The sequence below is a fragment of the Trichoderma evansii genome (genome assembly GCF_050947405.1).
Source record: "Trichoderma evansii strain SZMC 28006 chromosome Unknown GGI43scaffold_9, whole genome shotgun sequence".
NCBI lineage: Eukaryota > Fungi > Ascomycota > Sordariomycetes > Hypocreales > Hypocreaceae > Trichoderma > Trichoderma evansii.
This window is the reverse complement of record NW_028145197.1, coordinates 397,701-412,528: the sequence shown is the minus strand read 5'-3', so window position 1 is coordinate 412,528 and position 14,828 is coordinate 397,701. Positions and strand designations below refer to the sequence as shown.

Here is a 14,828-nt window from a genome sequence, read left to right as displayed (position 1 = left end):
CGTGTCCTCTTTGCTGCATCGCCAAATCTTATCGCCTCTTCGTTTACTGTCCTTTCCACTAACCTCCATCTTTTGAGCCTTTCCTTATCTCGACGCCGAATCGCGTAACCATCGATTAGATCCTAGTTTCTTTTCCTTTTTCTCTTCATCTCAGGCGCTTTTCGGAATTCAGGATCTTGTCGCTGCCATCGGGGCATAGAAGCAGCCAATATGACGCTAAATCTCTTTCGCATTGCTGGTAGGTTGATAGTGGCCGATGAAGCTCCTCGACCGAATCGTTGGTGACGAGCGCTAACCTCTGGGAACAGCGGATTTCTCGCATTTAGCGAGTATCCTCATCTTGCTGCACAAGATGAGGCAGCTCAACGTGCGTTGCCTCCTTTGAATACTGCCGCCCCTATACCCTATTTGCATTGCTAACTCGGCGCTGTACAGAGCTGTTCCGGTATCTCTTTCAAGTCGCAAGGACTGTATCTGCTGGTCTACCTTACCAGATACCTTGGTATGAAGCTCAGCTGCCACCGGACGTGCTCAATGGCTGAGCCAAGCTGACCTGGCACAGATCTCTTCTCAACGGAGAGCTACTACAACATCATCTTCAAGATCCTCTTCATAAGCTCACAAGGCTACATCATCTACCTCATGACCAACGCCTACAAGCCTACAAACGATATCAACACCGATACATTCCGTGTGCAGTACCTCCTCGGCGCCGCTGCCGCCCTCGCCCTCATCTTCCCTTACCACTACACTCCGTCCGAGATCCTATGGGCCTTTTCCATCTGGCTGGAATCTGTGGCCATTCTCCCACAGCTGTTTATGTTGCAGCGCACTGGCGAAGCCGAGACCATCACGGCCAACTATCTGTTCGCCCTCGGAATCTACCGCGCCCTCTATATCCCCAACTGGATCTACCGTTACATTGCCGAGCCCAAGCATAAGGTGGACTGGATTGCCATTGTCGCCGGTCTTATCCAGACTGTTCTCTACAGCGACTTTTTCTACATTTACTACAACAAGGTCCTCAAGGGCAAGAAGTTTAAGCTGCCTGTCTAAAGGCGCACGCTTCACTCGGCACTTCATATAAAAAGGAGGGCGGAGATACTTTTCTTGTGGTTTGGTCCGGATGAAACCATCACTCTACGATATAGCCGGCGGTAAAATCTCCTGGGGAGATTACGGCAACGATAGACGGCCGCGAAAGGGTGAACTCCACAGCTACGGAAAATTTACAAGATCAAAATTTAGTGTTCAAGGGGGCAAATGATTGCATTGGCGGCGTTTGATGGTGTGCTCGGTTTGACGGCAGTAAGGAAATTGGCGTCATCTCTTAATATGAGGATTTACGAGTCCGGGCCATGTATGTTGTGGACAAGGAAAAATAGAGGGCAATCAATTGAAGGGTTTTTTCAATCAGGACGATGGAAACAAAATGCGCAGCGTAATCAATACGATATGCGTACCGAAGCATAGTACAGCAGCAGGTAATGATTACAATTGCTAAAAGAAAAAAAAATGTTAAAAATAAAATTTGAGAAGCAAGTGTCGTTTTCATAAGCCAAGTTCAATTTGATGAGACAGCTCATCGTCTCATTGTATCCATCACGTGATCTCTATCCATCATCAACGTCGCCATCCTTTGAAGCGTGAACTTTACCATTTCATCTGCAACACTCTTCATTCGTTTTCTGCATCATTTCAACCCGTTAATCGAATTTATCATGGAAGGCGACGCACCAGAAAATGTCGAAAAGCAGGTTGCCCCAGAAAATGGGCCGAGCGACGCTGTCCCTGAGCCCATTGCCCCGGCGCCGGATCTGAGCAAGCTTCCTACGCGAAAGGATGTTTCCCTACGTGAATTTCTTAACAAAATTGACGATTATGCTCCCATAGTATGTCTCTATTTTACCTTCCGCTTTTGAATTTTTCCATTTCTTTGATGAAAACTCGAGATGCTTACTCGCCGCAGATTCCCGATGCAGTGACCAACTACTACATGACCAAAGCCGGTCTTCCTCCTCCACCACAAACCGACCCTCGCCTCGCTCGTCTCCTCGCGCTCGCCACGCAAAAGTTCATCGCCGACGTCGCGGCCGACGCGTACCAGTACAGCCGTATCCGCGCGTCAAGTAACACAAATAACCCGATGGGCACTCTCGGCGCGGCGGCTGGTTTCCCTATCCCGGGCCAGCAGTCGGGTCAGCCAAGCAGCAAAGAACAGGGCAAGGGAGGACCTTTGGGAATTCAGCGACCTGGTTTCGGTGGTGGTGGGCAGGGAGGAAGCCAGAACAGGACGGTTTTGACGATGGAGGATCTGGGTATGGCGGTTGGCGAGTATGGAGTCAACGTCAAGAGAAGCGAGTTTTACCGATGAACGGAAATGGAGAGGGACGGCATTTCATTTATGCCAAGGTACATGATGGGAGGGGTACACGGGAACTTTATGTACGGCGTTGGGGATAATGGCGTTGGAACCGGATTGTCATGGGCCGGCCTATGGGATCTTAATTTTGCTTGATCCAACATCAATACAAATACAAGCTGCTTTTTATTTTGGCTTTTAACGGTGCAAATATTTAAAATCATGCAAAATGTCGTGGCATTACGGCGTTGATACAAGTATTTGTACAATATACAATTTTTTCTTCCTCTTCATCCATGTCGTCTATCCCATCTATTTCCTGTCCCAAATATTCGGTTTCCGCGTCCTATCTTCCAGTCAGCACTTTTACCTCAGAAATTACTGACCAATGCAATACTCACGGCGCAAATTCACCCAGCTTGTGCCCCACCATATCCTCCGTTATTGTCACCTGCAGGTAGTCCTTGCCATTGTGAATCTCGAACTTCAGGCCAACAAAGTTGGGCAGGATGGTCGCCGAGCGGGCTTGTGTTCGGACGGGAGGGACCTTGTCGTTGGGTCCCTTGGGCCAGACGATGGAGAGACTATAGCAAGGGCGCAAGATATATATGTGAGTTCAACAGTTCGCAACATTTTTCGGAGGGGCGGGTTTGCCTTACGGGACGAGGTTTGGGCCTATGAAGAGTGGTCAAGTCAGCAATTGGTAGGGCTTTTGGGGATAAATATGGGAATTGAGTAATTACCCTTCCAAACGGAGCGCTTTAATAGCACTCTTGTGGGCTGCATTGTGGATTATACTGCCGCCTTGGAAGTTGACTTGGCGGTTGATACTGGTGATGGCATGGAAATCTTAGAGAAGTTGAGTCACGTGATTGGAGATGGTGACATGTGCTGGACCCACGCGATGAAACTGTAAGTCAGATGGCGCCGTTGGATATTGATAAGATTGGGCTAAAACTGCGTTATGATAGAGATATTAGTAATAGAAAAATGTCTTGTAGTGTTTCTATCAAGAGAAAGGGCATAGGAAAATACGATTTACTACAGGTAGTATAGTTTGGGGAATATAGGTACAGCATCTCGGCTTCTTAGTCCTATTCAACGACACAACCAAATTCCAAGTCTCATGAGCCTACCATGAGATTATGGATTATTCCAATACTACTAGATAGCTATAGGAAAAGCATCTGCTCCTTACTCATTCATAATCTCATCGTCCCAGCCATGATCTGGCCCCTAATTCCCGTCTCCAGGTCTAGGGTAGCCCGGCTCCCTCCAGCATCACGTGTTGGCCGGCGGCTTTCTGGCCAGACCCTCATTCGACAAAAGTCCAATCCTGGTTGGCGCCAGCGAATTGCATACCACAAGTTGCGTGCTGCGTCGACGAACCAGCAGCAGCGACACCAAAGACGTCGAATCAAGTAGCGGGTCCTCCCTTATTGCGGTGCATTGAGTTGCATATCTTGACGGCATTGCTGCATTTGTGATTCTTTTCTTGGGAGTTGCTCACGTTCGGCTTCTTTCTTCTTTCTTTTTGCCGGCGCCCATTTCTGGAAGAAGCCACCTTCCAGTCTGTCATCGGAGGAAAAAAAAGTATTGCTTTTTGCTTTTTGGAAGATTCATCTCAGCACTCTCGAATTCGCTGTTTTATCGACATCGACACCGCTTCCGCCTTTTCATTCTACCCGACTCTTCGAATCGACTCTTCCCTCATCACTGCACTGCAGAAAGACTCTTTAAATGCCAGAAGCCACAGCCTCCGGTACCGACGCGGGCGGCACCTCTCGCCACCGCGAACACAACCAGGGCAATCAAGGCCGCACCTACACCGTTGACCAAAAGGCCGCCGTTCTTCGGATCCGAAAATGCAACGCTACCGCTTTTTACGATATCCTGGGCCTCGAGAGCGTCCGCTCCACGTGCACCGACTCGGACATCAAGAAGGCCTACAGGAAACAGTCGCTGTTGACGCACCCCGACAAGAATGGCCACGAGCACGCCGATGAGGCCTTCAAGATGGTCAGCCGCGCGTTTGGCATCTTGGGCGACAAGGAGAAGAAGGAAAAGTACGACAGGTATGGCACTGATCCGGACAGTCGGTTTGAGAGCGCCCGTGCACAGAACCCGTTCTCGGGCTTTGGATCACGGCAGGCTGCAGCGGCGGGAGGTGGTGGTGGCGGCTGGGACGATGAAATGAGCCCAGAGGAAATGTTTGCGCGGTTCTTTGGCGGAGGAGGCGGTCCATTTGGTGGTGGTGGCGGCCCGTTTGGTGGAGGCTTTGGAGGTGAGTTTCTACGAGAACCAACTACTCCTACAATGGTTTCGATACTGGTTTAGCAAGATGTGCTGACGATTAAGCGTTTGATACAGGCCCTCAGTTCGTCTTTAACTTTGGCGGCGGCCCGGGCATTCGAGTACACCAGTTCGGCGGCGGCAGGCCTCGAGCAAGACCCCAACAAGCCCAGGCTGGACAGCCTGAACGAGAGCCATTTGGTCTTCAGACTCTACTTGGCCTTCTCCCTATTCTCTTATTCTTCATCCTACCACTCATCTCATCCATCTTCTCTGGCGGCTCATCCACACCCGCATCTGTACGCATGGTCTTTGACCAGCCACAGGCCCCTCTCACTCAGGGCCGGTCAACACCGAATCTCAACATCAACTACTTCGTCAACCCCACTGATATTGCCTCGTATAGCAAGTCAAAGTTGGTTCAGCTTGACAAAACAGCCGAGGTCACTTTCGTGCGAAAGCTACGGAGTGAGTGCGAGAGCGAGGCTTTATACAAGAGACAACTACGGGAGAATGCTATGGGATGGTTCTACCAGGACCCAGAGAAGATGGCAGTTGCTGATGCGTACAAGATGCAATCATGCGAGAGGCTACAGAAGATGGGCGTGAGCCTATAAGGGGGGCACTAAAACGAAGGAGATATATATAAAGCATTAATGGAGGAAGCGCGAGCATTGAAAAGACATTGTTGATATGATATTTTATATACTCAGTAGGGAAACGGCGGCAGGGAGTTGGCGTTTTCTTTGTACGATGGCGTGAGAATATGAAACTTGCATGGTATGACATGAGCGAGTAGACGACCATGACGAATAGCATGCGAGGGTTATATGTAAGAGACGGAATCACATATTATACATGTATGACACGACACTGAAAGGTTATTCGCGAGACAGGATGATGGGGAGATAGATATGCCTTATGAAAGACGTAAAATTTATTTGGCCTTGGCGTAAAGTGAAACTGAACCAAGCTTGATGATCTGATATGGGGTCGAAAGAAGCTATTGATTCAGCTGAGGATCACCACGAGCTCTAGCCGTTCTTGTCTCTCCCATGTCTCTTATTGATAGCTCGGACCCGCCAACCAAGCCAATATTCTCGTTGAGCACGAAAGATGACCTCAGTGATTGGCCTGGAGCTGCGGCCCCGCCAATTATCCCGCGATAGCAACATTGGGCTGCATATACTAGTCAGGCTTGCCGTAGCACATTGAGTCGCTATATGATGTATTTAATCGCCACTGCGTCCCATTATTTGATGGGCGCTTTTCATCTTTCATATTCGCTTTCATTGTCAGTTCTTGTTGTAACAGCCGTAAACAATGGCAGATCCAACGGGGAAAACAATTCTGCACATCAATTTCGGTGATATTATTGACCAGCCGTTAGCTCTAACTGGAGCTACGAAATTCCGATTTCGTTTCTTGGACATTGGCGCACTAGTTCACGAATCGGCCATCCATGTATTGGAATTTGAACAGCTGCCTGTAGAGCCGTATGCCATCATATCTTACGTCTGGAGAGGCCTTCCACCTCAACCCGGTGTAAAATCTCCACTGCCAAATATTCACGTTCAAGGCGCCGAGGGGGCTGATCCGATATCTGTTGATGTGCTGAGGCTTATTTCGCTGGCGGCAGAGAATTATGGGTGTGGATTGATCTGGCTGGATGCGCTGTGCATTCTTCAAGCACACGATGATGACAAGGCGTGGCAGATTCAGCGCATGTATGACTTGTACCGAAATTGCAAGACGTGCATCGTTGCGCCGGGCGGTCTGCAGCGTCTTGTGGCTCCCACGGAGGAGACGACTTGGATGGCGAGAGCCTGGACGCTTCAGGAGGCGATTGCACCACCTGTAGTGCACTGTATATTCTCGTGGAGCCTTGGCAACTGTATCATGCAGTCGAATTTCCCGCTGAAGATTGAGGAGATTGAAAAGGGAGTCGCAGCAGTTGCTCCTCTCAACTTTACCTTGTTGACGGCTATGAAAGGAACCGGCTTTGAAATGCTTGACTGGTCAGGGAAGTCGACTCAAAAGCCTTCTGCCGACTTTGAAATCAGGATGTTTGGTGATAGGTCACGAAGCCATCCTCAGATGAGAGAGCTTGTTGACGCTATAGACATGAAGGGCAAAACGGGCATGTATACCGCCATTTGGAGGTCTTCATTTATGCGCATGGCCAAATATCCGGTAGACACGGTGTATAGCATCATGGGTATCATGGGAGTAACGCTGGATACTACCAAATTTGGTAATGACGATCGGCTGGAGGCGACAATTGCTTTGATGCAGGCCATTTTGGCGAGGGGAGAGCATGCTGAGTGGTTGGCTATTGCAACAAGAGTGGTACCGAACCCAAAATTGTCAACGCTGCCGGCTTTTCCTCAGACCGATGCCTCTAGGAAACCTGTGTTGGAGTCGAAAGAGGGTTTGAAGGACGTTGCGGATGTTATGGATACTGGCTGGAGGGTTGCGGACACACCCAAAGGAACGATGAGCGATGACGGGTATTTCCGATTCAGTGCTTTATCGGCACTTGTGAGAATAAGCCAGAACCAAGACGAAGAGTCTGGCACTTCTACGTCGGAGTTTGGGTCTGATGCTGTAGGGAAATGGGAGGTGTTGCCACAGAATAGTGACAGTGGGTCACACAAGGCTGTCTTTGTAGGTCGCTGGGTGCAGTACAACAATGGGGCGTTTGCGGTGATGAGAAACCCGCGCGATCATGCTTTGATGTTGATTGAGGAGCATAAGCCTGGGAAGTTTCATAACGTGGGGTATGTGTTTGTGCCGGAGGGGATTGTGAAGACGGGGAATTGGAAGGAGGGTGTGTTTGAAGTGGGAGGTCCGCAATGATATGAGGTTGAGATAATGACGTTATGATATACAGAGGAAATTATGATGTATCTGAGTCTTGGACTTGGACTATATAAATTGAAGTTGGGAAATATAATATAAGCCATAGTTTTGGTAATATTACCTTCACTTTCTGTGTACAGGGTCGCATCCCGAGGTTATCCTCAGATCCGAACACTAACTAGATTGTTGAGAGCGTATACTTTTGATTGAAGATTAGAAATGAATAGAATCAGCTTGACAGCTATAGAACCTATGAAATGCAACAGGCTTTGATGCCCTATATGGAACCCCTGCCAAAACGCCCCTCCCGTCTCCCGTCTAGCCGAAGCCATCCTTGATTTCCACTTTAGGCAATATCTAGTCGGAGGAACTCTCTCCCGCCGCGCGATGCGTTTATGCTCCCGCAACCTGGTACTTTTTACAAATCTCTATTAAGAAGGATGGGGTTCGAGATGTGGATACTTGGGTTGTTGGATCCGCAGGCTTCTGATTTGCGGAATAACGCAGCACGTCTCTTCTCTGTGTTTTGCCTTGTTGGGCGATGTATTACCTTTTTTGGCGGCTTCACAATGTCGTGATGAAAGGATGAGTGAACAGCGATGGAGGGTACAATATATGTCGAATACCATCGTAGAATTTTACAACATTGACATTCATTCTCTTTTACGATATATATGTAATCTGATCACTGTGACTTATATAGCCTCTTAACATTATGACAATTCCAGAAACCTTCAAAAGCTATCGCCGCACTGCGAGCCACACCCTCGTTCAATCCTCTGAAACCACACCCAAGAATCTTGGCGACAACGATGTGCTCATCAAAATCCATTCCATATCTCTCAACTACCGCGACGTAGTTATTCTCCAAGGCGGATTTCCCATACCCGTCCTGGACAAAGGAATCCCAGCGTCTGACTGCGCCGCTGAAGTAGTAGCCGTTGGATCGGCAGTGCAAAAGTTTAAAGTGGGAGATCGGGTCTCACCCAACTTCTATGTGAACCACTTCACAGGAGAGGAGAGTGAGATGATAAAGGCCCTTGGTGGAGATGTAGAGGGTGTTTTGAGTGAATATGCAGTTTTTACGGAGAATCTTCTTGTGCCCTTGCCAGATTATTTGACTTGGAATGAGGTGAGAATCCCTGGCAACGAGAGCATATGTGAGTTAATGTGATTGTTAACTTGTCCAAAGGGAGCTACAATTGCGTGCGCTGGTGTTACAGCTTGGTCTGCTCTCGGCGATATGAAGAAGCTATCCCCAGAACGTAGTTATGTTCTACTGGAAGGTAACTCTCACATCATCGTTACTATTCTACATCGATATATGCTAAAATGTGTTTGCGAGTGTATCAGGCACCGGCGGTATCAGCATGTTTGCGCTCCTCCTTCTCATTGACGCCGGCATCAAAACCATCATTACATCATCTTCTGATGCCAAGATTGCGCAGATTGAGAAGTTGAGTCACTTGGTCACGGGTGTCAATTATACAACCCATCCAGATATTAGTGCCGAAGTCAAGCGCATAACCAACGGTAGGGGAGTCGACTTGGTTGTCAATAACGTCGGCCCGAAATCCATCCCCTCGAACATCGACTATATTCGCCGCGGAGGAGAAATCGCCGCCGTGGGATTCCTTGATGGCGTCACGGCAGAGTGGAATCCAGGTGAGGTTATGCTCAGCCTCTTGTTTAGGCGTGGAACCATCCGGTAAGTCTCAGTCTAAGGAAATACGATTCTGCTTTGAAATAGTTGAGAGATTAACAATAGAGTAGTGGCATTTTGGTGGGATCAAAGATGGACTTTGAGGCATTGTGTGCACATTTGGCCGAGAAAAAGATTGGGCTTCAGCCGTTGTTGGACCGCGTGTTCACATTTGATGAGGCGAAAGATGCTTTTGACCACATGATTGCAAAGCGTCACGCTGGGAAGATTATCATTAAAGTTGCAGAGTAGGAGGCATGCAGGTGTAAGTCAATGTAGTAGAGAAAGAAGGGCTGTCCGCAGCGAGTGAAGTAGATTAGCGTATTCGGACGATGTCGCATCTTCAGAGCAAACTCGGACTTAGACGGAGTATTGTCCCAATACGCAAATAGTTGCTCGATACGCAAACATCTAGGAGGCAACTACGTCATCTCTGGCCACCAAAGCAATAGCTTTGCTCCCCCGAGTAATAATGCATGGCAAACTGAGATTTGGTGGGTGTGCAGCACAGCATCACATGATGGTTCCTGGGAGATACGAGTACGAGTGCAGCCGCAGCCTAGCTCTTTCAGAGGCGAGAGAGTCATGGCATAGCTCCCTGTCTCTGTCAATTTAATGTTATTTTATTTGGGGACCCTGCATTAGCGAAATCGTGGCAGCGGCGGATCATCGACCGGGACCCGGTGATCCGGGACGGCAGGTAGGCGGGAACCGGGGCGGCCAACAAAGAGGTGGCAAATTAGAGCAAAACGTTTCATATTATCGGTGCTCTCGGGCAGCTTTGAGCGGTATAACAGTGCATACTTGCAGTGTTGCACCATCTCGACACGCAGTGAAGTGTGTATGGCAGCATTGCAAATCATCGTCTAAGCCGCGGCTATCAGAAGAACCGCCGAGGCATGGCTGGAAATCTCGAGACTTTGCTAGTTGCCAAGAAAAAGTCTCATGCTTTGCTGGAATTTTCTACAGTGCAGCTGACAATATGCACCAAATCTCGGGGATATGCAGGGGTCCGACAATTCTCCGCCGTGGTATGTAATCCGATTCACTAGCCACTCCACCAGCCACCAGCTGCGTGGCAGAATCTCGGGGAAGCTTGTCTGCGGCGGGGCGGTGCAGCTGTGTGGCGCAGCCCTCCGCCCACAGCGCCGGGCTGGGCAGGGAGGGGCCTCATGCGATGGGCCTTTGCCAAAAGGGGCAATCAAAGGGGGGTAAGGCAGAGGCCGCCGTGACGTATTACCAAGCAGCTGCCGAAGGTGCCCGAAGCTCCGACAGGGCAGGCGCGAAGGAGTAGCAAGCAGGGCGGAAGGAGCACCCTAGGATGCACCTGCTGCAGGGCATCGCATGGCACTTCCCAGCCTGGAAAGAGCTGCTGGAGCGTACATGCCAGAATATCTATCTTTACCCCATACCTAATAATAACTGAGTAATCTAGCACTGGCATATTCTTCCTTTTTATTTTCGGAGACTCGCTTTTTAATAATTCAAAACCCTTTTTTTCTGGCGCTGTTTTACGCGTAAATACGGAGTGCTGATAGCGGGTGTACGTATGCCACCCCTTGAGGGCGAAGTATATAAATGGGAGGCGTTTGCATCCAATAGCCTGGGCCATCAGCTGTTTTACATTTGTCATCACCAAAAAGTCGCCGTACTCATTAACACCCCCCCTCCCTCTCAGGCATTCCATCTATTACATATCATACACTCACATATATCTGTATCTTACTCAGTAGCTGTATAGATATATATTTTATATATTTTGCTATATATATTTGGCGACCTGACCTGACGTCACTTATTCTGACTTTTATTAACCCAACATTATTTACCTAAGCCAAAGGACCAAGTCCTTTTACAACACCAACACACTAAACATCGCCAACATGATTGATGTCGCATCCCGTCCTAACAACCCTCTGCGAAAAGACGAAGACGACCTCAACGATGCAGTAACGGCAAGACAACAGCCGTCGCTGCCATCATCATCATCAACACTCAAAGGCAGCGCTATTCACATTGAAGAAGCGATCGAGATAGACGCCGCAGCGCCGTTAACAGCATCAGCGGGCGAGTCGGACCTGGACGACGATGACGACAATGTCGCCGAGCCGGTAGAAACCGTGAGCATCACCGTGTCGCACCGCGGCCAGAAGCTGCCCTTTGAGCTGGACGCCGACAACAACGTCATGGACCTGTTCTGCGAGATCGAAGCCGTCCTCGAGATCCCCATCCAGAACATCAAAGTCATGGTGCCCAAGGGACCCTTTATCAAATACCCCTTCAAGGATCCCGAATACTCGGTAAAGAATCTCGCCGGCAAGACAATCTCAGTCATGGGATCAACGGCAAACGACGTCCAGGCTGTGCAAACCATGTGCCACAAGCTGCACAAAATCAAGGCAGCTCGCGAGGCTCAGAGATCAAAAGCCAAAAAGACCACTCGACGCCGCACTGCCGCATCACCAGAAGACCTCAAATATACCTTTATGCAAGTGCGACCATTGGGCGGACTGCCTCACCCAGACCGCAGCCTGAAGCTGCTGATGCGACTCAAGGAGGATCCGGGTATCAAGGCAGCAATGAAGAAGCACAAGTTTACTGTGGCGCTGTTGACGGAAATGGAGCCGCTGGCACATACCGAGTCAACGCACGAGGGCACGACACGCATCTTGGGATTGAACCGCAACCAGGGCGAGGTGATTGAGCTGCGTCTGAGAACTGATGCGCACGACGGATATCGTGACTACAAGACGATTCGCAAGACTCTGTGTCACGAGCTGGCCCATAACGTTCATGGACCCCACGACAGACAGTTTTGGGATCTCTGCCACCAGATTGAGCGCGAAGTCGACGCCGCTGACTGGAAGTCTAGCGGCCGGACAATCGGCGAGTCATCACGCTACCACATCTCAGGCCAAGATGAGGAGGAAGACGTTCATGAAGACGACGGCGGCTGGACAGGCGGCGAGTTTGTGCTGGGCGGCAGCAAGATGAGCAGCAGTGCGGGCCTCAGCCGACGTGAGATTATGGCGCAGGCGGCGCTGGAGAGACAGCGAAAAGAGGCGGAGGAGGAGGCGACTGCGGTGGAGGCTGTGGAAAAAGGATGGCGGCCGTGCCAGAGACCACAGCCACCAAACAATGATCGTAACTTGTGAAAAGGAGCGTGAAGAGACAAAGGCATTTGCATCAGTTGGCGTTATTTAATGGCAGGAGCATTGATGTTTTTTTTATTATTATTCGGATTTTTGTATGTCTGTATCATGTAGCTCCATCACAGATGGAAGGGAAGCAACATTTTGGGTTTTATTTGCATGTGGAATAGGAGGAGTTATTTGGGTGAGTGTATTAGGGGACAAAGAGTAAGAGAGAGGCAGGATAAGATATATCTCATATCAATCTATACAACCATTACTACTTTTACCATGATCTGATTATTGGATTCATTTCATTTGTTCTTATTCAAACTTATTGTACAGATTGTGCTATTTGTTCTTATTCAAACTTATTGTACAGATTGTACAGATTGTGATATTTCCATCTTTCATTCTATACCCCTTCAATAAGGCAGCGGATCAAAGTCCAATCCATCCACAGTCAACTTAAACGCATCGTTGCGCGCATAGCTGGCCGAGGTATCCATGTCTAGTCTGCCACGGATGCAGTCTCGGAGGTCAAGGTCGGCATAAAGGAGGTTATCTGAGTCTTCCCACTGAGGGCCGGCAATGACGTCGCCAAAGGGCGAGACGACGACGGAGCCGCCGCGGGAGAGGTAAGCAGCGGGCTTTTGCTGCTGAGTTTCTGAGGTCTCTTGTACTCTTGGGAGATGTTGTTGCTGCTGCTGCTGTTGCTGCTGCTGCTGCTCTTCTCGAGTCAAGTCGCCATTCTCAGCAGGGCACGACAGCACAATCTCATTACCGTCCTCGTCAAAGACACTCTTTCTTCGTCCGTGCCTCGCCTTGGAAGGGCTCGGCGGCGAGCTGTTCCTCGCACCTTCCGTGCCGGCCCAATTCCCGAAGCCGCGTCTCGACCCTCCGTCAATCGGGACCACATCCCGGTCTCCCAGGGCGGCCATGGACGCCAAGCTGGCCTCGCTCGGCTGAGACATGTTGCTGCTGGCGTCGCCAGGGACGCACATGTTGCTGCTGACGACGAAGCACCGGCCCTCGATGCCGATGGTGCGCATTGCGCTGAGCCAGCCTTCGCGGCCATCTGCGGTGGGTGCAAGGTAGAGATTGATGTTTTGGTTGTAGAGAGATTGACGCAGGAGGGGCATGTAGTTCTCCCAGCAGATTGCGGCGGCGAGGTTGACGCGCTGGCCGCGGATGACGGTGGACACGGCGCGGAGGGTGGATGGATGGCCTTCTGCCCACATGATGCGCTCGGTGCCGGTCTGGTTTCATGGTTAACATATAAATCTTGCGAAGATTCCGTATAAGTGAGGGTGAGGGGGAGACTAACCGGCTTCACCTTTCTTCTCTTTCCTACCATGCCCTCTCTCGGGCAGATATATGGCACAGAACACCATAAGCTTCCACCTGCTTTCTCGATGCATCCCACCACAATGAAGACTCCCGTCTCGCGAGCAATTCTCTCTAGCTCTTCTCGTGTTCCATCGCCTCGTCCCTTGCCTCCATCCTCATATCCTGGCAATTCCCGACGCACCCATTTCAATCCGGCTCCCGCACTGCCCTCGCCAACGGTATCACCAAGATCAACTGCTTTATCAAAATACTGAGCGAATGATTCTCGGCCTTCAGCAGAGCGACTTCCAACAACGGCACCAAAGGTCGTGTTGCGCGGGTAGCCGCCAATGAAGGCTTCTGGCAGCAGGAGGATATCGACGCCCCGGTCTGCAGCGCGGCGGGCAATGCCTTCGAGATGAGCGAGGGTGAGCTTAGTGGTGGCCTGAGAGTGGGGTGAGGCGGTTCCAACACGGATAGTCATGATGGATGATGACTACGGAGTAGTGGTGGATGGATGGGTTGTCACTTGGATCTCGAACAGAGATTGGATGGCTTCAATGCAGACTTTTGGATAAACTACTGGGAAATACAAAAGCAGAAGCCCTGCTTTTGCCAAAGGAAGAAAAAGGTCAGACTCGAGAGGAGCTTGTCATCAATTGAAAGCAACCACTTTAAGGTTTTGCGTCATCTACACTAACTCGAGCTGAATAGAGCTGTTCCCCCTCCCTCTCCTCACTTATTTCCACATTTGTTGTAAGCGGTTGGAGAAGAGGGCGCACACTCTTTCTTTATACGGTACTGCTAGCAGTGCCTTGATTGGGAAATGTTGCCCGTGGTGGACGGGAAGCTAAAAAATGTAAAGAATTCTAGTTTGGCGATTAATAAAATACAGAAGATTTATCTGACTGTAAGTTTTGGCATGTTGGTGAAATCTATTTCCTCATGGTTTAATAGATAGTTGACTTCTTTGCTCTTGGTAGCAGAGACAGTCTATTTGCCGCTGTTAGCTGCGGTTATGACTTTGCGCTAGTTGGAGAAACCTAGCACGTCAAAGAGCAAATGGCCGCAAGCCTGGTCTTGGCTATGCCGCACATGCCGCACATAGCGAAACCCGGTATCTTTGCGAGAATATTTGGCCAATTTCTTT

General features: G+C 49.8%; 8 protein-coding genes across 8 annotated transcripts; 6 read left to right on the top strand and 2 right to left on the bottom strand.

Moving 5' to 3' along the window:
• Window positions 1-26: 26 nt before the first annotated feature.
• Window positions 27-1,546, top strand: GGI43DRAFT_404166 (ER lumen protein retaining receptor-domain-containing protein). The gene is made up of 4 exons (XM_083205891.1): window positions 27-238; window positions 309-367; window positions 436-502; window positions 563-1,546. Exons 1-4 carry the CDS (start codon window positions 211-213, stop codon window positions 1,054-1,056), a joined length of 648 nt encoding a protein of 215 aa, XP_083060846.1. The 5' UTR covers window positions 27-210; the 3' UTR covers window positions 1,057-1,546.
• On the top strand, window positions 1,437-2,562 carry GGI43DRAFT_369745 (transcription initiation factor TFIID 23-30kDa subunit-domain-containing protein). Its single transcript, XM_083202524.1, has 2 exons — window positions 1,437-1,892; window positions 1,970-2,562. Exons 1-2 carry the CDS (start codon window positions 1,722-1,724, stop codon window positions 2,372-2,374), a joined length of 576 nt encoding a protein of 191 aa, XP_083060845.1. The 5' UTR covers window positions 1,437-1,721; the 3' UTR covers window positions 2,375-2,562.
• Window positions 2,563-2,674: 112 nt separating this feature from the next.
• Window positions 2,675-3,148, bottom strand: GGI43DRAFT_383498 (mitochondrial 37S ribosomal protein uS19m; the record flags this gene model as incomplete). The annotated part of the gene is made up of 4 exons (XM_083203394.1): window positions 2,675-2,708; window positions 2,764-2,946; window positions 3,022-3,037; window positions 3,106-3,148. The coding sequence occupies 4 exons, from the start codon at window positions 3,146-3,148 to the stop codon at window positions 2,675-2,677; spliced, it is 276 nt and encodes a 91-aa protein (XP_083060844.1).
• A 448-nt stretch (window positions 3,149-3,596) lies between these two features.
• GGI43DRAFT_404160 (J domain-containing protein) lies at window positions 3,597-5,610 on the top strand. The gene is made up of 2 exons (XM_083205890.1): window positions 3,597-4,646; window positions 4,733-5,610. The coding sequence occupies exons 1-2, from the start codon at window positions 4,103-4,105 to the stop codon at window positions 5,269-5,271; spliced, it is 1,083 nt and encodes a 360-aa protein (XP_083060843.1). The 5' UTR covers window positions 3,597-4,102; the 3' UTR covers window positions 5,272-5,610.
• On the top strand, window positions 5,611-7,653 carry GGI43DRAFT_404158 (uncharacterized protein). Its single transcript, XM_083205889.1, has one exon. The coding sequence runs from the start codon at window positions 5,978-5,980 to the stop codon at window positions 7,511-7,513; it is 1,536 nt and encodes a 511-aa protein (XP_083060842.1). The 5' UTR covers window positions 5,611-5,977; the 3' UTR covers window positions 7,514-7,653.
• A 578-nt stretch (window positions 7,654-8,231) lies between these two features.
• Window positions 8,232-9,470, top strand: GGI43DRAFT_422667 (zinc-dependent alcohol dehydrogenase family protein; the record flags this gene model as incomplete). The annotated part of the gene is made up of 4 exons (XM_083208139.1): window positions 8,232-8,648; window positions 8,709-8,802; window positions 8,870-9,224; window positions 9,290-9,470. The coding sequence occupies 4 exons, from the start codon at window positions 8,232-8,234 to the stop codon at window positions 9,468-9,470; spliced, it is 1,047 nt and encodes a 348-aa protein (XP_083060841.1).
• Window positions 9,471-10,390: 920 nt separating this feature from the next.
• On the top strand, window positions 10,391-12,644 carry GGI43DRAFT_404154 (WLM domain-containing protein). The gene has a single exon (XM_083205888.1). The coding sequence runs from the start codon at window positions 11,102-11,104 to the stop codon at window positions 12,371-12,373; it is 1,272 nt and encodes a 423-aa protein (XP_083060840.1). The 5' UTR covers window positions 10,391-11,101; the 3' UTR covers window positions 12,374-12,644.
• GGI43DRAFT_369620 (carbon-nitrogen hydrolase) lies at window positions 12,574-14,661 on the bottom strand. The gene is made up of 2 exons (XM_083202523.1): window positions 13,677-14,661; window positions 12,574-13,608 (listed from the first exon to the last, which is right to left on the bottom strand). Exons 1-2 carry the CDS (start codon window positions 14,160-14,162, stop codon window positions 12,775-12,777), a joined length of 1,320 nt encoding a protein of 439 aa, XP_083060839.1. The 5' UTR covers window positions 14,163-14,661; the 3' UTR covers window positions 12,574-12,774.
• Between the last annotated feature and the right edge of the window lie 167 nt (window positions 14,662-14,828).